Genomic DNA, 24,169 nt, shown 5'->3' on the forward strand with positions numbered 1-24,169 from the left:
CTGTGCCTTAATCTGCTGCACCACAATGCCAGCCCCTTACAAAAAATCCTTACAGCGTGATTTATTTATGTTTTTTTTTTTTTTAAGGGCTATACAATGTTGGAAGCTGTTGTCAGTGGTTACCTTCGCAATTGGAGGGAACCGAGAGAGAAAAAAGATAATACTTTTCGTCTTATTCCCTTCTGGAGAGCTTTTTGGAAAACATAATTAGCATCTATTATTATAATTTCAACAAAAGCAAATAAAACAGGGAGGTGAACTGCATGTGCCTGATCTACAGGAGGCAGGCACTAAGTCACAGATGTGCCGAGGCCTTAGCCCGCGGTGCACAAGGCACACCAGGCAACGTAGCCGGGAGGGCAGGGGACACTGCCGGCCGGCACTGCGCTTTCCCCAGGTGGCTCGGGTCCCCACACACCTCCCGGAGGTGGTGCTGGAGCTGAGACCCGCAGGACGCAGAGCAATCAGCCAGGGCAAGAGGAAAGGGCCGGGCCCTGAGCTGTGAGAAGAGCGGCTGGTAGTGGACAAGAGAAGTGGAAGATTCCCAGGATCTGTGTGTGGCCGGAGCGGCAGGAGGGAGGTGGGGACGAGGCCGGGCAGGGGGCCGCCTCCCTTCCCAGGACAATGCTCTGAGGCCCGAGTCGGATAATGATGTCTTCATTAGCTGACGGACATCAAGGAGGATTTGGGTTTCAAATGAGGTTGGAAAATTGCAGGTAATTACTGGAGGAGATTAGAAGAATGTGCTTTTAAAACAGGCTTCAACACACAAAACAGGGGACGCTGGTACCTTAGCTGGGGGTGGGGAGGGTGGGGGAGCCAAGCCACGCTTTTCGAACTCAAGTTGTTGTCAGGAAGAGAGAGCCTCCTGGGTGACACAGCCGCTGCGGGCCGGCAGGGCTGGGCGGGCCTGCCGCTCGGCATTTCCAACAAGCGCCCAGGTGATGCCACAGCCGCAGGTCCGCAAAGCACTCTGGGAACGTGGGGGTGAGGCAGGGCCTTTGTTTTCGAGGTTTCTGTAGTGTTCACACTCCTTTTCTCCTTTTCTTAGTTACGTCTTTTTTTTTTTTTTTTTTTTTTTTTTTTTTTTTTTTTTTTTTTTTTTGCATAGACAGTGAGAGAGAGACAGAGAGAAAGGTCTTCCTTCCGTTGGTTCACCCCGCAATGGCCGCTACGGCAGGTGCACCGCGCTGATCTAAAGCCAGGAGCCAGGTACTTCTCCTGGTCTCCCATGCAGGTGCAGGGCCCAAGCACTTGGGCCATCCTCCACTGCCCTCCCGGGCCACAGCAGAGAGCTGGCCTGGAAGAGGGGCAACCGGGACAGAATCCGGCGCCCCGACCGGGACTAGAACCCGGTGTGCCGGCGCCGCAAGGTGGAGGATTAGCCTAGTGAGCCATGACGCCGGCCGGTTACCGTCTTTTCTGTGTGTGATGGAAACATGAGGACGCGCTGCCTTAGCCGGCCTCAGGTGCACAGCACAGCTCCAGATCTCTCTCATCCTACAGAACCGAAACTTCCACCCTTTCACCAACAGCCTGCACGTCCCCTCCCCCAGCCCGCAACCACCTGCTGCTGCCAGCTCAGCATTTCGATTCCAAGGCCAGCTTACGTCACTCAGGAGAGCGTTTCCAGGCTTATCTATGTTGTCGCAAGTGACTCCATTTCCTTCCTTTTAAAGACAGTGACATTCCACTAGTTCCCTATCTCCCACCTCTCCCTTACCCATTCCCCGGCGGCCAGTTAGGCCCATTTCCTACACTGGCTCTTGTGAGCACGAGCCTGCCGATATCCCCTTGGGGTAGTGATTTCATTTCTTTCGGGTTTATATAGCTCCATTTTTAAAGCATTTGTTTTGTTTTCATCTACTTGAAAGAGCAGAGAGAGGGGGCGGGAGAGAGCGATACATCTTCCAGTCACTGGCTCGATCCCCAGATGCTGCAGCAGCGAGGGCCAGGCCGGGAACTTCATGCAGATCTCCCTAGCACTTGATGCCAGGCAGCTAGGACTCCAGCTGGCTACCCCAAAATGGTCCAGTGTGGAGTCCCAAGCAGCTGCTTAACCCAGGACACTCCACCCTGCTCTCTAACCCGTTAGTCCCAATTACACTCCTAACAGCAGTGTTCAAGGGCTCCTTGTCTCCACATCCACGCTTGTTATCTTCTGTTTTTCGGATGACAGCCATCCTACCAGGTATGAGCTGACTGCTCGTTATGGTTTTGACTGACACTTTTCCTGATCACTAGCCATGCTGAGCAGTTTCTTTCTTTTCTTTTCTTTTCTTTTCTTTTCTTTTTTTTTTTTTTTTGACAGGCAGAGTGGACAGTGAGAGAGAGAGACAGAGAGAAAGGTCTTCCTTTTGCCGTTGGTTCACCCTCCAATGGCTGCCATGGCGGGTGCGCTGTGGCCGGCGCACCGCGCTGATCCAAAGCCAGGAGCCAGGTGCTTCTCCTGGTCTCCCATGGGGTGCAGGGCCCAAGCACTTGGGCCATCTTCCACTGCACTCCCGGGCCACAGCAGAGAGCTGGCCTGGAAGAGGGGCAACCGGGACAGAATCCGGCGCCCCGACCGGGACTAGAACCCGGTGTGCCGGCGCCGCAAGGTGGAGGATTAGCCTAGTGAGCCGCGGCGCCGGCCTCTGAACAGTTTCTATTTGCTTGTTAGCCATTTGTATGTCTTCTTTTCAGAAAGAGCTAGCAAGCCCTTGGCCCATTTTTAATACCTTAACATTTTATTTACTTATTTGGTAGGCGTAGAGACAGAAGCAGAGAACTCCCGTCCACTGGTTCAGTGCTGAAATGCTGGCAACAGCCAGGGTTGGGCCAGGCTGAAGCCAGGGCTGGGGCTTCCATCCAGGTCTCCCACGCGGGTGTCGGGACCCTGCTGCCCTCAGGGTCTGCGTGAGCAGATCTTAACCTCTAGGCCAAATGCCTCCCTCTTGCTCCTCAGTTTGCTTATTTCCTTGCTATTGAGCTGTTTGAGTCTTCAATATATTTTGGACACTAACCTCTCATCAGACATGTGGTTTACAGGGCTTTTCTCCCATCCCATGGCTGTCTCCACTCCGCTGATGGCTTCCTTTGCTATGCGGAGGATTTTTAGCTTGATGCAATCTTATTTGTCTATTTTTGCTTGTGCGTGTGGGGTCGGATCCAAAAAAAAATCTTTGCGCAGACAAATGGCAAGAAGACTGTTTATTTGACATCTAGGTCTTCATTTTGAATGGAATTTTGTACATGGTCCAATTTCACGTCTCTGAACATGGTTATCTACTTTCCCAGCGCCACCTGTTGAAGAGGCTGTCCTTCTCCCATTGTGTGCCCTGGCACCTTTGTTGAAGATCAGTGCACTCTGACACACCTCAAGTTGAGACAGAAAGCAGCAGAGTAGGAAGCGATGTCTCCAGCCCGGGCCACCCGGGGGAGGAGTGACGGTCACTCAGCGAGAGGGTCAGCGCTTCCTGGGGGAGCATCCGGCGTGGCTCCGGTGCTAGAAGCAGCAGCATCTTCTTGGTTCCCAGCAGGCACCTATCCTGCGTCCAGACCACGTGATGGCTACACTCAGGCAGGCCTTCCCGGGAGACAGGACATGCACAGAGCACGGGAGCCCAGGCCCAGGGGCCCCAGGCACGGGCGTGAGAATCAGCCTTGGTGCAGCTGCCCTCCCAGGTCCAGCCAGGAGCGGGGGCTTGGGCGCCAGCGACCCAGATGCACCTGTGAGCACCAGGTGCCATGGGTGCCCTGCACCCCTCTGCTTCAGGGCACAGATTTGGACCTGATTCCTTGGGTTCGAATCCCAGCACTGCTACTCACCAGCCAAGTGAACCTGAGCGAATGACCCACATTCTCTGAGTGTCAGTGTTCTTCTCTGATAAATGGGGATAGTACGCTCGGAGGGTGTTGTAAGGGTTCAGTGAGTTACGGTATGTCAAGCACCTAGATTGCTGACTGGCATGTAGCAGCAGGAGCCATTAAAACACCCGCTACTGCTACTAGGCTGCTTTTTCTTTTCTTTCTTCCTTCCTTCCTTCCTTCCTTCCTTCCTTCCTTCCTTCCTTTCTTCCTTCCTTCCTTCCTTTCTTCCTTTCTTTTTTTAATTTACTTGTTTGAAAGCCAAAGTTACAGAGAGACAGAGGAAATCTTCCACCTGTTGGTTCACTCCCCAAATGGCCAGAACTGGGCCAGGCTGAAGCCAGAGGCCTAGAACTTCAGCTGGGTCTCCCACACGGGTGCAGGGGCCCAAGGACTTGGGCCATCTTCTGTTGCTTTCCCAGGCGCATTAGCAGGGAGCTGGATCGGAAGTAGATCAGCAGGACGGCTGCAGACGGCAGCTTACCTTGCTACACCACAGCACCACCCCGGAGCCCAGTAATCTTCAGTGGCCATTTTCCATGTAAGATGCTAAGGATTGGGAAGGTCTCACTCAGCCCTGGGAAAGAACCTCACTCTGCTTCTCTCTCCTCTCCTGCAGCTTTCCTTCCCCAGCGAGAAGCCCCGGAGGGAGCAGGGCCCCTGATGCTCTGCAGAGCTGGGCATCCCAGTCCCACAGCCGGGCTCAGGCTGAAGCGGGGGGCCCACCCCAGGGACTGCAAACAGAACTGGCCCCTCCCTCCCTGTCACTTTAAAGGGCAGACCCCAGCAGGAGCTGGAGGCCGCACCAGGCAGGGTTCAAGTGTGTTTGGTGCTCAGCACTCCCAGCTGTGCGCTCACCCACACCTCTAAGGCACATGAGCCACGGATCTGAAACGCAGCCTGCAGGGGACACACTTACGCAAAACCGTTCCACCCGCCTTCGGCACAGCAGCCCCCGCAAGATGAGAGGTTTATGCGGTGAGAAAGCAGGCTGCCTCCATCTATCTTACTTAATCCTGCTGGCTGAATGCAAATTGCTTTCTCACACTGAGACGAAAGAACACTGGTGGGTGGGGTGAAGCCAGTGGGCACACGTGGGATGACTGCGTGCGGGCGGCTGCAGGGACAGGACCCGGAGCTGTCCCCGAGGCTGGGCAGGTGCAGCTGCAGGAATTCTCCCACCTCACCTCCCAGCCCCGCCCACTGCACCTGTTCAGGGTGAGGCTTTACAGAGGGTGGGAGTCTCCTGAGCCTTGGTCTAAGGACAGGAGGCCATGGAAGCTTTAGGATGGACTGGGATTCCACAGCAGTGACCAGAAAGTGAGGATGCTGGGCCACAGGGTCGGCCTGGAGAAGGGGCCAGGGGATCCCGCAGGGGCTCAGGGGGTGGGGAGGCCCGTGCCGTGGGTCCCTGGGCAGCACAGGGCCAAGGCAGATTGGCCTCTGGGTATTCTATTCACATTCATATTCAGTGTGTGTGTGTGTGTGTGTGTGTGTGTGTGTGTACCCACTTCTCACACAAAGAACCTGAAGGCCTGAAGATATGCAGTGGCCGGGAATAGAACAGAGTTGAGACGTGAAGTGAAAGGAAAATAGGGGGACAGGAATCCTAACAGCAGCAGTGAGAGCAGCCTTCCTGAGCTGTGATAAAGCGCCCTGCACAGCTGCAGGTGTGGTCCATAAGCCGGACCCTGAGAACGGCCAAAGCAAAGAGGGCACGGCCGTCAAGTGCAGGGATCGCAGAGCCCAGCCTCCAGGGAAGCCCTGCCTCGCCGTGGAACAGGAGCTTGGGCGGAATCCCCCCCAGGGCCCACCAAGGCAGTGGGTGCTGGGCGCCCTTGGTGGTCCCCCGACGACAGAGGCGACACCTTTTCTCGGGAGGTGTCTCAGTGTGGGCTGTGGGGCTGGAAAGTCACTCACGAATAATCCTGGGGGCGGGGCTCAGGCCCAGCCACCCAGACACCTGTCAGGATGCCAGTATCCCAAATCGCAGATTCGTCCCTACCGCCCACACGGGAAACCTAGACGGGGAGCCTGGCTCCCGGCTTCCGCCTGGCCCAGACCCAGCCGTCATGCACACTTCACACTTGGGGAGTGAGCCAGCAGATGGGAGCTCGCTCTCTCTGCCTCACAAGCAAGTGAATAAAAATTAAAAAAGAATAATCCTAATGTTCATTCTATGGTATTGTAATGGACAAACTGGAAGTAGCTGGAATGCTCACCAAACATCAATGGAATAGTACGCAGCTGTTAAGAAGACAGAAAAGTTGGGGCCGGCGCTGTGGCTCAGCGGGTTAACACCCTGACCTGAGGCACAGGCATCCCAGATGGACACCGGTTCAAGACCCGGCTGCTCCACTTCCAATCCAGCTCTCTGCTATGCTTTGGGAAAGCAGTAGAAGATGGCCCAAGTCCTTGGGACCCTGCACCCTTGTGGGAGACCCGGAAGAAGTTCCTGGCTCCTGGCTTTGGATCAGCTCAGCTCCAGCCATAACAACCGTTTGGGGAGTGAACCAGTGGATGGAAGACTTCTCTCTCTTTCTCTCTGCCTCTACCTTTCAAACAAATAAATAAATCTTTTTTTTTTTTAAGAATGAGTATTTAAATGCGTATGGATACTCTAGGTCATTTCTGGAAGAAACCACAAGGACCTGCTTACTTCTGGGGAGCGGCGGGTGGAAGGGTGGTGGGAGGAGGCTGACGTTCTGCTTTTGTACCCTGTGGATTTTGTGCCATGGAAGCATACTGCATATTCAAATTACTCACCTATGGACAGCACAGCAAACAGTCCCACAGGGGCTGAGCACAAGGCGCTGAAACTGCACACTCACAGCTGAGCGCAGAGACCACCTGTAGGTCATTTGGGGGTGGGGATGGAAGGCCCTGACATCTTTTGTGACGCCCATCCATCCAGGGGGCAGAAGACCTCCATGGCTGATTCACATCCATCACTTTTTGGTCCAAGTATTAGGGTGCCTGCCTCCCACTTGGGAGAGCTGGAGGGAGCTTCTGGCTCCTGGCTCCTGGCTTCTGGCTCCTGGATCCTGGCTCCTGCCTGGCCCAGCACTGGCTGTTGCAGCCATCTGGGGAGTGAACCAGTGGATGGAAGACTTCTCTCTCCTCTGCTTCTCCCTCTATCGCTCTTTCAAATAAATAAATACAACTTTGAAAAAACCCAGTCAACAGAGTCAAAAGGTACCCCGTGGGGCAGGAGAAGATATCTGGAAATCACATATCTGACAAGGGGTTAATATCCAAACTACACAAGGAATTCCTGCGGCTCAAGAATGACAAAACGAGAACCCAATTAAAAACTGGGTGAACGACGTGAACAGATATTTCTCAAAAGCTCTAGAAACAGCCAACAGGTTCAGGCAGACAGGCAACCCTACTAAAGGAATCAAAGCCACATGAGATACCGCTTCATACCCACCAGGGTTGCTACGATGAAAAGAACAAGTGTTGAGGAGGATGTGGCGAGATTGGAATCCTGGTACAGCCGCTGAGGAAAACAGTTGGATGGTTTCTCAGAAATTCAAAGTAGAATCACCATGTGATGCAGCGACTCCACGTCTGCGAGTGGGGGCTTGAGGAGACGCTCGCTCCCAGGGGCGCCATTCGCAGTGGCTGGAAGGTGGGTGCGACGCAAGGGTCCCGTCTCCGAATGCGGTCATGCACACAGTGGACTGCTACGAGCCCAGCACACCTGCTGCTGCGTCCTGGGGGACAGACGGTGCTGGTGCTGGAGCTGGTGCGATCCCCCCCGCGCCAGGAGCTCCAGAGACGGCAGTGTGTGCACAGGCTGCTGGGTGCAGGAGGCAGCGGAAAGTTATTGCGCAGTGGGGACAGGGTCTGGGACGATGGAAAGTTCTGGAGACGGATGGCGCTGGTGGTCCAACAACACTGTGAACGCACGTTTATGCCACGGAGCCAGGTGTTTGAAAACGATGCAGATGGTAAATTTTATGTTACGTTTAGTTCACCAGACTTGAAAAAACAATAAAAATCCCTGTTTACCTCTGGTCTGCATCCCTGCTGATGGGGTCTGGGAGATGGGAGTTCTATGCATCAGATGCCCTGGCACAACTTTTTCTTTTAGGTTTATTTATTTGAAAGGCAGAGTGACACGAGGCTGGGGTGGGGGCATGGATCTTCCATCCCCTGGTTCACTCCCCAAACGGACCCAGCAGTCAGCCTGGGCCAGACGGAAGCCAGGAGCCTGCAACTGCATCCAGGTCTCCTACGTGGGTGACAGAGACTCAAGTAACTGAGTCACTGAGCATCCCTGCCGCGTCCCCGGTGTGCATTAGCAGGAAGCTGGATTGCAAGTGGAGTCGCCAGGACTGAGACCCCGGGGGCTGCTTAGCCCACTTCGCCACAACACCTGCCCCTGCACAGCTCTTTAAAAAGCTTTGATCTGGACGGAGAACCAATAAACACAAAGGCAATTCAAAAAAGTTATGAAAAATGGAGTTAAAAGATAATTCTATTTTGGTGCAAACATTTGGAAATCCATGCATACAGTGCGGGTGGGTCCTTCAAAAAGTCCATGGAAAATGTGCATTATGAAGAAACTGTCCAACAAGTTCAAATTTGTTGGGCGTGCCCCCATCTGTGCTGAGGGACCGTTCTCTGGCAGGCTGCAGGCAAAGGCGAATGTCCTAAACCAGTCCGAATGCCACAGAATGTCCTCCTTCCCCTCTCCCCCCACCCCTGTACCAGCACACGCACCTGCAGACACACACCCCCTGCACGCCACAGTACAAGCACACTCACAAATACACACACAACACACAGAGGTACACACTTGTTGCAGACATATCTCACCCTCTCACTACACCCTGCCCACATGTCACACAACACTACACGCCTCTCAACACAGAGCACACACACACACACACACACACGAGTGGGCGTAGCCAGCTTGCAAGCTGAGTGCCTGCTTGAGACATGAGTGAAACGTGGCCGGTTCTCTGGCTCCCTGTTTGCGCCCACACCCTGCACTGCCCCGGCCCAGTCCCTGGGGTGAACGTAGGACTCCAGGCAAGCCTGCACCTGCCGCCAGCCTGCCGCCTGCTGCCCGCGCTGAGACCCTTCCACCAAGGACTTTATTTCTCGGTTAGTTCAGTGCTCCCACGGCGGGAAGGAATGAAATCCTCCAGGAGGAGGAACTGCAGTTTCTGTTGGTGCCAGCACCTTGGCGCACTGGTGGCAGGAGAAGGGCAGGTTTCCCACAGGGGGCCTGCAGGGGCAAAAGCCTGGGACTGGGGTTGGGGTGGGGGCGGGGAAGCTGCACAGGGCATTGGTGGTGGGCTGTGTGAGTGGCGGCCCTGCCAGCCTGTTGTGGCAGGCCAGCCCATCCTCGCCTCCCTTTGCAGGCCGCGATGACGCCAGAAGCTGGCTGGATCCCCAGATCTCGGAGGCAGCGGATAAAAACGGGCGTGAGCAGACAGACAAGCGAGGACAAAGGGTCCTAGATGAGCCCGAAGAAAGTCTGCGGTGGGACAGCAGAGCAAGCCACCTGCTCAGAGGGACAGGGCCACTGTCCTGAAGACCAGTCTCCCCAGGGGACGCCCCATGCTGGTGGGGGGGGCATCTCTCCTCTCCATTCTCCCACTGCACCCATCACCCCAGCTCCAAGGAAGGAGGGGCTACTGCCCTTGGTTTTACCCTTGGCAGTGCAGCCAAGGAAGGCTTGGCATGGTCTGGTTTGTGAGGCTTAGGGATGGGGAGGCAGGAGGGCGTGGCATCATTCCAAGGAGCTGACAATGAACTCCAGACACCTCTGGACCCCAGTGGCTTATTAAGAAAACCTGCACAAATTAATTGAACTGAATCTTGATTTTTTTTTAAGCAATGTGGAGGTTTAGTCAAACTTCCATTTAGCTAATGAGTGCCGGAGGAGGAGGAAGGCAGAGGATCTGTGTCGTTCCTGGAATTCTCATCATTAAGCAATGAGGGAGACAGCCAGTACCTCGTCCCCCTGCACTTCCGCCAGCGTCGCTTACGAAGGGACCTGGGTATCCGCCATCTGCTTAGTTCTGTCTTTCCACCCCCGCCTCCCCATCTCCCACCATCACTGTGCAAACACACGTTCTGGGACAAGGCACAGCCTGGGCTCTATCTGGTGTCTCAGGTGGCATGGCCAGGGGGACACAGAGCCGGGGTTCCACGAGCAGGTGCCGAGGGTGCCCTGCCAGGCTGGGAGCTGCTGCAGGTGCCGGCTGCCAACGGCTCACGCCTGGACCCTCCTTCCTCTAAAGGCCCGCCCCCGGCCCAGTGACTGCGAGGGTGGAGGAGGAAGACAGCTCAGCCCTGCGTCTTGGGGAGCCCAGTCCGCCTTCTCCTGGCACCCTGTCTTTCCCAGAATCTTGCCCTTACCTGTTTCTCCCGCGAGCCTTCCCTCAATAATCTCCTACTTCTCCAGGACCCCCCCATCTTTATGCAATCCCGGCACCTGAAGTCTCCCTCCACACAGGAGCTGGGCCCCGGGGAAGCTCTCGGAGCAGGGTTCCCGCTTCCCCATCACTGGGAGCAGGGAAGAGATCCGTGGCGGGGGAGCTGCCACCAGGCGTGTAAACACCATCGGCCCAAGAATGCCACATGGCTCTGTCCATGTCACACCAAAGTGCCTCAGATAGAAATAGGGGTCGGGTTGTGGTGCAGCTGGTTAAGCGGCTGGCATCTCACATGAGGGCCAGTTCAAGTCCTGGCTGCTCCACTTCCAATCTAGCTCCCTGCGAATGCATCTGGGAAAGCAGTGGAAGACGGCCCGAGTGCTTGGGCCCCTGCACCCACGTGGGAGACCTGAATGGAGTTCTAGGCTCCTGGCTTCAGCCTGGCCCAGCCCCACCTGGCTGCTATGGCATTTGCGGAGTGAACCAGAAGATGGAGGAGCTCTCTCTCTTTTGTAAAAATTTTATTTGAGAGGTAGAGTTACAGAGAGAGCGAGAGACAGAGAAAGGTCTTCCACCCACTGGTTCACTCCCCCGATGGCCGCAAAGGCTGGAGCTGGGCTGATCCTGTTCCTCCAGGTCTCCCACGCAGGTGCAGGGGCCCAAGCACTTAGACCATCTTCCACTGCTTTCCCAGGCCACAGCAGAGAGCTGGATTGGAGGAGGAGCAACTGGGACATGAACCGGCGCCAATATGGGATGCCGGTGCCTACATGGAATGCTGGCACAGCAGGCAAAGGCTTAGCCTACTAGGCCACAGCGCCAGCCCCATGGAAGATCTTGTTCTCTCTGTCTCCTCCTCTGACATTCTGCTTTTCAAATCAATCAATCAATCTTAAAAAAGAATCACTCCCCAGTTCCAGAGGCAGAAGTCCAAAATCAAGCTGTTGGCAGGGCTGTGAGGAAATGCGTGGGGAAGCACAGTTCTTTGGATCTTCCAGCTCCTGGCTCTCGGGCTGATAGACACACCCCTCCAGCCCCCGCCCCACTGTCACACACCCTCTCCTCCCGTGTCTTCCTTCTCTTCTCATAAGGACACCAGTCGTATTGAAGGGCCCCTCACTCCTCTGCAGTGAGTGATCCTATTTCCAAATCAGGCTATGTTCTATGGCATCGGGGGTTAGGACTCCAACATGTCTTGGAGGGGGCGTCATTCAGCCCATAACACCACTGCTGTCATTTGCTAGCTGGTGGATGTAAACCATGTCACCTCTCTGCTCCAGCGACTTCATGTATGGCCACGAGAACGCCAGGAACAAGTGGGACCACATCCCTGTACCCCTGCTCGCGGACGCAGACCTCAGCCCAGCACCCCCACCTTAGCTGCACTCTCCTGGGCACCCTGGTGGAACAGGGATGGGTCTCAGCCATTTTAGGTTCTTGTTACCCCGGCTCACTCCCTGCATTCTCCCCCAGGTTCGGAAGCCCGTGGGCCAGACCTGGAGAACCAGGATGGAGAGCTCACCTCCACCTACTGCCCCATCCCCACCCTAGCCCACCTACGGTACAAAAGGGCCCGGCCTGCAGGGGTCGCGGCCTCTGCCACTTGTGCCGTCTGTGAGCATGGTGGCAGGTGGTTGACCTCTGCGAGTTTATTTTCCCTGAATAAATTCGGTCCGGCTGCGAGCTCGTATTCTGTCTCCTCTCTGTCCTGCGCCTCTTTCCCCTACGTGTTGGGGCCCTGTTAGAGGAGGCACCAATCTGCATTCTCTTCCTAATGTACTGGCCCTCAGGCTATCCTCACCGCTCCTGGCTCTGGGAGCCGGCTCAGATCTGCCCTGCAGATCTATCTTGCATCCATACAAGCTTACTGGAGCCTTTCAGAAAGTGAAGCTTAAGGGCCATTATTCAAGTGTCAGTGCCGGGGAAGACTCTATAAGCAGCAGGGGTGGGACAAGCTGGGTGAGCGTCACGTGCACACAGCCCCTCGGGTTGCCAGGCCACAGGGTCTCCCTTCCTCTCCTCTCCTGCTGCTGCACTCCCCCTTCGTGCCCACTCCAGTAAACGGGAGTGTGCTCAGCCCTTCTCCTAACTGAGGCTGTGCCAGGTCCTTCACATATTAATACTGGCATCCGTCTGCCTTATTCACAGCGGCACAGCAGCAATCCGAAATTGTCAGCCGTTTCCAGAGTGATCAGTGCTCTTCCAGATCCAAATTGCAAAGCTTGCATTGATTTGATTCACTCTAGGATGCGTGCTGGTCATTCCAGCAGGCCCTGGCCTCGCCCCGCCCCCACCCCATGCTCACCAGAGCAAAGGAGAAGCCCAGCCTGAACCTGGAAAGCTCTTCTCCCTCACCTTCCCATCAGCCCAAGTTTGCAGGTGCAAATGAATCACCTAGGAACTTGACACATGCAGTTCGGGGTGTGGGGGGGACCCCAAGACTGCGCAATTCCTGAAGACCCAGGTGCGCAGCAGAAGCTGTCGTCTGTCCACAGTCCCCGCACTTTGAACAGCAGGACCTCTGCAGTTCTAAGAGTTGGCAGGTGCGCCAGGGTCTTGGCCGGCGGCACCGCCACGCCTTGCTCTGTGCCCGAGACGCAGCTGAGAGACAGCAGCTCACTGCCCAGGGAAGTTGCAGGAAGCCCCCCAGCGGATGTAGACAGCTGGTGGGGGTGGGGGGTGGGGGGTGGGGGTGGGGGTGGGAGCTGGCGCTGTGGTGTGGTAGGCTAAGCCTCCCATATGGGTGCTGCTGGCTTCAGCCCAGCTCTGGCTGCTGCAGCCATTTGGGGAGTGAACCACAGGATGGAAGACGTCCCTCCCTCTCTCTGTAACTCTACCTTTCAAATAAATAATTAAAAAAAGGTCATTCTGGGTTTAGTTGCCGTGTGGAGAGCAGAGGCAGAGCAGCCATGAGGAGGCTGTTGCAATAACCAGGATGAAGCCGGGTAGAGACCCAAGTGACGGGGAGGGAGCTGTGCAGGGGGTGGGTGGAGGGGCCTGGGTGCGTGGTGGTGGGAGGTGTTGGAGAGAGAGGGTGCACACACCAGATCCCTAGGTCCAACAGTGGGGGATAATGAGAAATAGCTTTCTGTGGGGGCTGCAGGAAGTGGGGTTCTTGGGGAACAATGAAGACAGCGAGGATGTTACAGAACCCCCAAACCTGGGTCCGCTCGCTCGCTGTGCAGAAAGCCAGTCGCTGATACGGGGTGGTACAGCCGGGAGGTGTGCACGGCACAGCGCAGAGCAAGGAGCCGGGCAGCTTACTTCCCAGGCTCCCCGACGGGTAGGGGAGAAGGTTCTTATTCTCAGAGACTGAGGTCGGGGCTGAGGGGCGCGTGGTCAGCTCGTGCACAGTTCCTGGCTGGTCCGCGGCGCGCGTGGCCTTCCTTTGCCTGGTCGGCGATGCTGTGCGCTTAGGGAACGTGTGGTGGCCGGGTGGCTCGGGTGGTCTGGGGGTTGCATGTGAGCGGCAGTCACCTTCTGCCCCCGCCTGGAATGCCCACAAACCCCTCTGGACAGGACCGGCCAGCAAGGGTTATGCCTTGGGGGAGCTATGGCGCCTTGAGTGCAGGGATCAGAACCCTGCAGGGCCAGCGGGGCCGCTCTCTCCAGTCAGTGAGCTCCTTCTGGTAAAGGACCGGCGAGGACACCGTGGGCCGAGGGCGACGGCGAGAGGCGGGGGCCTGCCTGTGCGCGACACGGGCTCGGTTTCAGGGAGAACGCGGTTTATCATTGAACTGGGGTCCAGTGAGAGGAGCTCAGGAAGAGGCTGTTGCGGGGAGACAGGTGGGGAACAGGAAACCCAAGTGGGCGCACAGAAGCCCTGGCTGGAGCAAGGGGTCCGCGTAGCCCGGCCTGGTGACTTACTAAGGATGCCAGGACCCCCACGACGTGCAACTGAGCAGCAGCCTCTGGCCGGCCCTGCCTCCCTGCCCAGGGCCAGGTGCTCCATGAGTTTCCCCGCTTGGCTGTTTCTCTGTCCTGAAAGCCTTGGAGGCCACCGCTCTCCCTGGAGCTGAGAGTCCATGACATCCCACAGTATTATCTGAGACAAGCACATCACCACTCAGCTCTGAACAATGCAGACCTGCATCACGATTCCTTCTCTGGCCCGTGAGTTACCGAGAGAAGTGTTTTACTTTTAAAAATTATGAACTTAACTGAGAAGTACACACAGAGAGAGGGAAAGAGAGAAACACATCTACTGATTCACTCACCAAACACCCACAACTGCCAGGGAGGCTGGGGTGAGGCCAGAGCTGGGAACTCGGCCCAGGGCTCCCACGTGGGCAGCAGGGCCTCCACTGCCTGCCAGGGCCTGCGTCAGTGGGAAGCTGGAGTCGGGGCCAGAGCTGGGGACCGAACCCAGGTACTCAGTCCAATCTCTACTGCTAGGTCAAGCCTGCCCTGACAGAGAAGTGTTCTTAAAGGTTGGATGTATGCTGTGAGGAGGACGTTTTGGTAATTTCTAACTTAACTGAATGATGGGCAGTGAGTCACTGAATGGCCTTGTGTGTGCTTTATTTCTAAGGCAGGGGCCGGTGCTGTGGCGTAGCAGGTAGAGCTGCTGTCTGAGTGCCGGCATCCTATTTGGGTGCCGGTTCTAGTCCCAGCTGCTCCACTTCCGACCCAGCTCTCAGCTATAGCCTGGGAAAGCAGTGGAAGATGGCCCAAGCCCTTGAGCCCCTGCACCCACGTGGGAGACCCGAAAGAAGCTCCTGGCTCCTGCCTTTGGATCAGCCCAGCTCTGGCCGTTGCAGCCATCTGGGGAGTGAACCAGCAGATGGAAGACCTCTCTCTCTGTGTGTGCCTCTCTGTAACTCTGCTTTTCCTGTAAGTAAATAAATCTTTAAAAAAATTCCCAAGGGAGAGCTGCCTGCAGTCTAGCAGTCAGTCAGTGGAGAGCCCTGTGTGCTCACTCACGTGCTCGGCAATTCCTCGGTGCTGCCCTGCACCAGGCCCTGCTGTAGGCGAGCAGGGACAGAAGCACAAAACAGATGAAAAAAAAAAAAAAACAACCCCTGCTCTGCAGAGAGCGCGGCGGTAACTGAGCAAGTGAAGCGCACAGAGCGCAGGAGGGGAAAGTGGGAGCGCACTGCGTACTGCTCGGGGGCCAGCAGCGCCTCAGTGCCGCATCTACAGGACTCCTAATCCGCAGAACCATCCCAGGACACGGGAGCTACCACTAGTCCCAGCCTGGAGCTGATGACGGGCGCCCTGGAAGGTTAAACAGTGAGGCCAGGGCTGTCCAGCTCATGAGAGGCAGAGCTGAGATCCAAATGCAGGCCGTCAGATACCAAAGCTGTCAGCAAAGCGAAGACTGATCGATTGATTTGAAAGGGCAGAGTGACTCACTGAGCCCTAACCTTATATTCTGAAAACTAGAATAAAGATGGGCAAGACACTACTAAAAAAAAAAATGACCATGTAGTTAAAAAAAAAATAACTACATCTTAAAAATAAAAGTATACTGTGGATAGGAAATGAGTGACTCGGAGGTAGGTCTGAGGACATTTCGGAGTGTTCATCAAAGCAGGGCGCGGGGCGGAAAACATCAGAGAGCAAGCTGCGGAGTGGGGAGGTCTAGTGTTTATCTGCTGAAGCGAAGAGAATGGACGAGAGCAACATTTGAAGTTAAAGTGGCTGAGAATTGACAGAAAAATGCGCAGACAGGTCTGCGTTCCCATGGCTACGCTCCATGCCTCTCGGAGCTGTCGCTGCTGACCCGAGCGGCCGGCACCGCCACTGCCTGTTTCCATCTGGTCCCCCCCCCCCCACCTCTTCCTTTAACGACACGATTTGGTTCAGGGCAGCAGCTCGCTTGCCCTCTGGGACGGCCACGTGACGACGCTGAAGAAGGAGGTGAGAATCTGCTGGAAAAGGGGTAAATGCAGCCAGCACGTTCTCGTACCTTTTGCCCTAACCCATCCCGGCAGGACCGTGTGCACGGATGCTCGTGCTAAGGCGGTCAGAGGGAAGAGAGGGGGCAGGGTCAGCTGTGGACTCACCGCCCCCAGAGCTGGGCCATGAGAAACACAGCCCCCTCTCTGTCATGCCACCCTGCTGGGTTTCCTCTGTGCAGCCTAACCCAGTCCTCCCTGCTACCCTCTGCCCGCCTTCCACCCAGGGCACCAGGCAGTCTGCAGGCCGGGGCAGGGAGAGAGGAACAGCTAAGTATTTATGTTCGCTTGAGGCTTAGCCTTCCAAGAAACGGTGACTCCCCCTGTCTACGACGTCACTCCACCCAAGCAGAAAGCAAGCGCAGGAGAAAATGCCAGACGGGAGCTTTTATCGCCCCCACGCGAACCCTTCTTCAGACTGTCACGACCTCGTGAGCAGACGCTCTAGACTCCTGCACTCGCGGCTTCCCAGCGGCGCTGCCTGCAAGCTGGGGTCTCCCCTCCGCTGGGGGCCCGGGAGAAGGCTTCACCTCTTCCTCGGGGTTGGGCTCCTCCTTCTTCCTTCCCCTCACTGGCTCCCTCTCCCGTCCTCTCTCTGGTTTCCTTTTCGGCCATGCTTTGTCCATCTGTGCCACCAAGGCTGCCCGGGCCACAAGAAGGCCCTGGGCCTGAGGCTTCCGGCGAGGATGGGACAGGATCGCTCTCCAAGCCTGGCACTGCCGACCTTACAGTCGCACCCCATGGTGGCCAACCAGGTCAAAGAGGAATGTCCGAACTCACCACCGTCACAGGACCGTAATGACATTTCAAAATAAGGAATCCACCCCATCCGCCAGAGAGGGGCCCAGACGCCATCGTATTAGAGTGCAACAAACTAGGTCTTCATTTTTATCTGTTGCCTAAATATGCATTTATTTTAAAGGCAGACTGTCAGAGAGAGAGAGAACTTCATCTGCTGGTTCACTCCCCAAATGGTCACAACAGCCTGGTCTGGGTCAGGCCGAAGCCAGGAGCCAGGAGCTCCATCCAGGTCTCCCACTTGGGTGGCAGGGGCCCGGGCACCTTAGCAGGAAGCTGGATAGTAAGCAGAGGAGCTGGGACTCGAACTGGCACTCCGATATGCACAAGTAGCAGCCTAGCCCACTGTGCCACAAGGTTGGCCCCTATTTTAATTTTTAATTTAAGGGACAGAGATAGAGACAGCCAGTGCCTTGCTGCTGGTTCATTTTCCACATGTCTGCAATGGGCGGGACTGGGCCAGGCCAGAGCCAGGAATTCAATCAAGGTCTCCCCAACTACTTGGGCCATCACTGCTGCCTCCCAGGGTCTACACGTGTGGGAAGCTGGCACTGAACCCAGCACCCCGATATGGAGTGCAGGCCTCCCACCCAGCAACTTAACCACTACGTCAATTGCCTGCCCCTAGGTCTTCATTGTTAACCGTTACACGGGTGCCCAATGGCAGCAGTACTTTTTATTCAAACTTGTTTCAGCATTTGTCCAGGAAGCTCTCATTTGGGGCCACAGGTCAGTCTCCCTCTTTAAAGAAATCCAATATTGCCGGCGCCGCGGCTCACTAGGCTAATCCTCCGCCTAGCGGCGCCGGCACACCGGGTTCTAGTCCCAGTTGGAGCGCCGGATTCTGTCCCGGTTGCCCCTCTTCCAGGCCAGCTCTCTGCTATGGCCAGGGAGTGCAGTGGAGGATGGCCCAGGTGCTTGGGCCCTGCACCCCATGGGAGACCAGGAGAAGCACCTGGCTCCTGGCTCCTGCCATCGGATCAGCCGCGGCGGCCATTGGAGGGTGAACCAACGGCAAAGGAAGACCTTTCTCTCTGTCTCTCTCTCTCACTGTACACTCTGCCTGTCAAAAAAAAAAAAAAAAAGAAAAGAAAGAAATCCAATATTATATCAGTCATGGCTTGTAGCCACACCGAGACACACATCGGAGACCCGATTTTGCAAATGTAGTAAAGACATCGGCTTGGGAAGCAAATAACTTCCCTCCTTTCCACTTCGTGGAGGAGAGACCTGGGTGGAAGGCAGGGAAGACAGCCCAGGCTGGAGAGGAGCGGGCCCCGTGGTGACAGCAGAGCGCAGGGGAGCCATGGTGACACGTTGGGGGACAGGCATCCTGCTGAAATCACCAGTGTCTAACGAGGAGCAGTTGCAGGTGAAAAAGGGAGCCTGCTGTTGCGAGCTAAGTGGTTTTTCAAGCCAAGGGCTACTCTCAGACGCCTTAGAAGGGGGCCGGGTTGTGTAGTGGATCAAGCCGCCACCTGAGAGGTTGGCATCCCACACGGGCGCTGCTTCAAATACCAGCCGCTCCGCTTCCCTGGCTGCTGCAGCTACCTGGGGAGTGTACCAGCAGATGCCAGATCTCCCTCTCTTGCTCTCTCTCTGTGACTCTGCCTTTCAAATAAATAAATAAATCTTTAAACAATTCCTTTGAGGAAAGGGAGACACTGATTGGCAGGCATCTGGCCCAGCAGTTAAGACTGGGTAGGGACGCCGCGTCCGTATCAGAGTGCCTGGATTTGAGGCTCAGCTCTGCTTCTGATTCCAGTCTCTACGAACGCACAGCCCGGAGGTGGCAGCCGGCCGCCAAGTGGTTGGGTCTCTAACACCCAGGTGGGAGACCCGGTTTGGGTTCTGAGCTCCCAGCTTCAGCTTGGCCCAGCTCCAGCTGTTGACAGGCATTTGGGGAGGGAACCAGGAGATGAAAGATCTCTGTCTTTCTGTCCTTCTCTCACTGTGCGTTTCTGTCTTTCAAACAAAAATAAATTAAAAACAAACGCTGTCAATGAAATTTGGAAAATAAGACAGTTGGAGGGTTTCTTAAGTCCAGGAATCCGCGCTTCTCCCAGCTGATCCGTCCTCACCACAAACCAAACACACAAGCGCCCATCATAAACAAGTCAGTGACTTGAACACGGATAAATTCATGCCCTTTGAAACAAGCACTTCAAAGGGAAGTCGAGAGAATACAGCTGGAAGCCGCAGGCACTGAGCTGCTTATTAGTTAAATCAAGCTCTTTGTCTTCCTATTGTGCTAATGCCTGGACTTTTGACTTTTCTGAGCGTTAGCCTTGGTCATCAAGTGAGACCCCACGGGGCTTGCTGTGTTCATGTTCTTCTGAGTGACACTGTCTCCATTTTAATGGCCTCAAAGCATAATGAGGTGATGAATCACAGATAACAACGACTAAGAAAAACTAGGCAGGAACAGAAGTGGACTCGTTAGCATGAAGAGGCGGCACTCTGATGAGGAACAGAAATCCCTCAAACACAGGGGGCTCGCACAGTCACGCAGGCTCCTGTGTCGCTCCCACTGTGTCTGCCCCTGCTCTGAGTTCACTCACTTAAGGCACACACATTTATCCATTTGGGAGGCAGAGACAGGTAGGGAGAGAAAGAGAATTCCTGGGGCTGGTGTCGTGGCCAGCATGCTAAGCTGCCGCTTATGTTGCCTGCATCCCATTTCGGAGTGCGGGTTCAAGTCCTAGATGCTCCACTTCTGATCCAGCTCCCTGTTAATGGGCCTAGAGAAAGCAGCAGAGACTTGGGCTCCTGGGTTTGGCCTTGTCCAGCCCCGGCTGTTGTAGCTATTTGGGGAGTGAACCAGCTGATGGAAGGGCTCTTCATATCCCTCCCTGCTCCCTCATGTGTGTGTGTGTGTGTGTGTGTGTGTGTGTGTGACTGTCCCCTTCAAATAAACAGATCTTAAAAGAAAAAAAAGGGGCTGGCATTGTGGTATAGTGGGTTAGGCCGCTGCCTGCAACTCTGGCAGCCCATATGAGCGCCAATTCCAGTCCCTGCGGCTTCACTTCTGATCCAGCGCCTTCTGATGAGCCTGGGAAAGCATCAGAGGATGGCCCGAGTGCTAAGGCCCCTGCCACCCACGTGGGAGACCTGGCTGAAGCTCCTGGCTTCGGCCTGGCCCAGCCCTGGCTGTTGCAGCCATTTGGGAAGTGAACCAACAGAAGGAAGAGCTCTCTGTCTCTCTCCCTGGAATTCTGCCTTTCAAATAAATAAAATAAATCTTAAAAAAAAAAAAAAAAAAAAAGAGGGAGCTCCCATCTGCTGGTTCACTCCTCAAATGCCCACACTGGGGTTGGACTGAGGCCAAAGCCTGGAGTTGCAAACTCAATCCAAGTTTCCCACATTCGTGGCAGGAACCCAATTACTTAAGCCACACCCCTGCCTCCCAGGGTCTGCATTAGCTGCAAGCGTAGTGGGCTAAGCCCCTGCCTGCAGCGCCGGCATCCCATATGGGTACCAGTTTGAGTCCCAGCTGCTCCTCTTCCGATCCAGCTGCTTATGGCCTGGGAAAGCAGTGGAAGATGGCCCAAAGGTTTGGGCCCCTGCACCTGCATGGGAGACCTGGAAGAAGCTCCTGGCTCCTGGCTTTGGATTGGCGCAACTCTGGCCATTGCAGCCATTTGCTTCTCAAATAAATGAATAAACCTTAAATCTTAAATAAATAAATAACCCTTGTCAAAAGACAAGAGACACTGACAATGCACCTGTGACGGGGAAGGCCTGTCCAGGAGTGGGAGAGCAGAAGGCTGCCTGAGGTCCGTCTTCGGCCGGAAGCAGCACAATGAGCGCGTTCCGGCGAGGAGAGAAAACGAGAGTGGAACCGCACGCGAGCTCCTGCTGGACAGGGAGCTCTCCCCGCCTTCCACTTCTTTTGATGAGGAAGGGGATGGTCTATGCGCATGGGGCGCATGTGGTCCCGGATGTGACAGGTGCGTCCTGGGAAGGGGAGGGCGTATCAAGCCCACAGTTAAAGAGACAGGGTTCCATTGCAGGGGTCAGAGGGTTCTAGCCCACCTAAACGAACTTCCTGTTTCTCCCACAGCGCTGCCTCTCCGCGTGACCTCCCTTCTGCACGGGCCCCTTCCATGACGCCATCCACCATGGGGCCTTCCCACAGTCAGGCAGAGGCCGGGCCATGTTCTTCCATCTCCAGGACTGTGAGCCGACTACACGTCTTCTCCATCCATTACCCGGCAACAGAAGCAGCTCCTGGCTCCTGGCTCTGGCCTGGTCCAGCTATGACCTTTGAGGCCATCTGGGGAGAGAGCCGGCGGATGGAAGACCTGTCGCTCTCTGTCTCTCCCTCTCTCTGTTAACTCTGCCTTCCAAATAAAATAAAGAATCTTTCCGCGGTGAGCCCTGGGGGCAGGGACGTGCCCTGCTCCTCTGGGTTCCGAGCACCGCTCGGCTTCTAGCCCTCGCACAGGTGTTCAGTTAGTGTCTATCAAATACATGGATGAATGAACAGGCGCCTTTCCTGCTGCCTACAAAACGAGGCCAAGTTCCCAGGGACTGACCACCTGATTCCCACTAATCAAACGTACACAAACAAACCTCGTACACTGCTGTGGACAGCAGGATGCCAGCGTTTTCCTGGCCTCGCGAGGGGGATGGGAGTGGTGGTGCTGTTGTGTGGTCTCCAGAATAAGGCAGCGGGCAGCTGCTGGGAATCCTGCTCCTGGGAGGGCTGCACGCCCCCTTCTCTGCCTAAATGCGAGAGGTGAGGACAGAGCCCACCCCTCAGCGCCTGGCTCCTGGTACACGGGCAAGCACTCGAAGGACCAAGTGACTGTTTCTGGCTGCTGGTGGAATGCTCCACTCGAGTGAACGCACGCACGTTCAGTCCTCCAGGCTTGGAGACTACGGCCAGGTCCTTCCTCTGCTGCCGTCCCTCTGAAGTGCAAATGGCCAAGTTCCTCGCGGCGCACTGCAGCCTGCGAGGGCCACGATCAGCCCCCAGCCGGCTCTGACATGTCGTTTTCAGCGATGTCCGGCTTGGATGTGGCAGGCACCAGGTCCCCAGGGGAGGGGGTCTCATCTCATCCCATTAAGCAATGCTCTGGCCACGATGGCCTCACTGGCAAACCCGCGTTTTCCTGCCTCCTCTCCCTGCTTTCGGCCCCTTCTCCCTCATCCATCCCAGGCCAGCACAGCCTGCTCGCCCTCCCAGGGGAAGGTCCTCACAGGTCAGTGACTGCAATTAGCATATCATATTCTTGAAAACTGCGGAAAGAGTGGATTTTAAGTGTTTCCACTACAGAAATGATGACGATGATGGGAGGCTGATGGGAGGTTAATTAGCTCTATCCAGCCACTCCACCGTGTACATTTATTTCAAAACATTATACTGCACATGATCAATATAGACAACTTTATCTGTCCATTAAAAAAATACAAAAAGAAGGCCTCCTTGAGAAACTCCTTCTCCCCGTAGTGAGACTTCATGGATTTATTACAGCTTCTGTTTAGAAACTGGTATTGTGGGGCTGGCGTTGTGGCACAGCGAGTCAGCTGCTGCTGCAGTGCCGGCATCCCATACAGGAGCACAGGTTCAAGTCCCAGCTTCTCCGCTTCCCTGATCCAGCTCCCTGCTACTGTGCCTGGAACAAAAGAGGAAGATGGGCCAAATACTCCCTGCCGCCCATGTGGGAGACCTGATGGAGTTCCAGGCCCCTGGCTTCAGCCTGGCCCAGCCCCTGGTTTTCAGGCCATTTGAGGAGTGAACCAGTGCATGGAAGTGCTCTCTCTCTCTCCTCTTCAAATAAATAAATCTTAAAAAAAAAAAAAAAGACATACTGTCATTCTGCAAAACCTAACAGATTAGTAGATATAGGCAGTTATCCTCCATGGATGCTTAACATCACAAAACAAGAGATCGCTAATCAACTCCACCAAGATCCAGTGCCGGGATCATTGCTTCGCTGTCTCCCCGCCTCCCCCGGCTGGGCGGGGGTGTGCATCCTCCTGCAGCTTCACAGTGGAGCTGCTGCACAGCCGCCTGACTATTGGTTTCCTAGTCTCCTCACTCTCCCTCGACCAGGAGCTTCTGAGGGGGGGACCACGTCTTATTCGTTTGTTTACTCCCAGTGCCAAGTGCCTGGTCTGGGGCTTGACAGGTACTCAGCAAATCCTCTGATGATTCAGCTTCTCGTGGGTGAATTTCATCAGTTAATAATAACGGCTGGCAGGAGACGTCTTCCAGGTGCCCCTCGAAATCCACAGGCTGCCCCCTCCCCTGTCTGAGTGCACAGCCTGTCCTGCAGGAAGTGATGAGCCACGTAGGGGCCCCGTGACCTCCCACACTCCAGGAACAGGAGGGAGAAGGTGCCCTCAGAGTTAGCGGGGGAAACAAATTTAGCATCTGTGGGAGTTTGGGGGTCCCTTCAACGGGTATCGCGGGGTAACAGCTGGAATTTGCAGTCTTTTGCTTTATGAGTCTGTTTATTAAGTGATCTCCTTACTTGTATAGCCCCAACTCCCACACTGGAACCAGAAAGATCCTTCTATACAAAAAGTAGACCCTGGAAGGAGGCTTATTAACCCAATCATGGTAAGACCAAGACAGAGTGTAAAAATATGATAAATTTCACTGGAGTTCTTTTGACATATAAAAAGCAAGGGGTTCGGGCCAGCGTTGTGGTGCAGCCGGGTAAGCCGCCGGCAGCTAAGCCTGCCACCCATGTGGGAGAGCTGGATTGTGTTCCTGGCTCCTGGCTTCCACCTGGCCCGTCCCAGACTGTTGTGGACATTTAGGGATTCCATCACTGGATGGAAACACTCTCTCCTCTCTTCTTCTCGCTCTCCCTCTAATTCCCACTGTGTGCAAGTACGGGGCTCTGTGCCACAGATCATTTTGGCATCATTAAAGGTATTAAAACATGCAATTCTTCATACTCCATCTTCTTGGGTTTGCACCTAATTCTACAAAAGGGTAAATGACACGGCTTGCGGGGTGGGGGCGATGCTCTCCGTTACGCCATCCGTGTCCTTGGATGTTCTGAGCTACAGTGAAGGAGACAGAAGTCAACAGCCAGCACTGCCCCTGCCCCGCCCACACCGCCGGCCTGGAGGAGGCCGCAGTTTCCATAGCTACAGACCGGGCTCTTAGGGAGCACGCCACACCATGGGGTGGTCTCCCAAAAGGCCACAGATACAATCTCTGCTGCAACAGAGACGCTCTTCCCCTTGGAGCTGTATCCTTAA

General features: G+C 55.3%; 1 protein-coding gene across 1 annotated transcript in view; it reads right to left on the minus strand.

Moving 5' to 3' along the window:
• Nucleotides 1-60: 60 nt before the first annotated feature.
• The window catches only part of SLC25A17 (solute carrier family 25 member 17), a 96,400-nt gene continuing 72,291 nt past the window's right edge, over nt 61-24,169 (minus strand). The window contains exon 9 of the mRNA XM_051834057.2: nt 61-22,566. Coding sequence (XP_051690017.2) covers nt 22,518-22,566 — 49 coding nt within the window. The 3' untranslated portion in view covers nt 61-22,517. The remainder of the gene's footprint in view (nt 22,567-24,169) is intronic.

This window comes from Oryctolagus cuniculus, chromosome 11, assembly GCF_964237555.1.
Source record: "Oryctolagus cuniculus chromosome 11, mOryCun1.1, whole genome shotgun sequence".
Lineage (NCBI taxonomy): Eukaryota > Metazoa > Chordata > Mammalia > Lagomorpha > Leporidae > Oryctolagus > Oryctolagus cuniculus.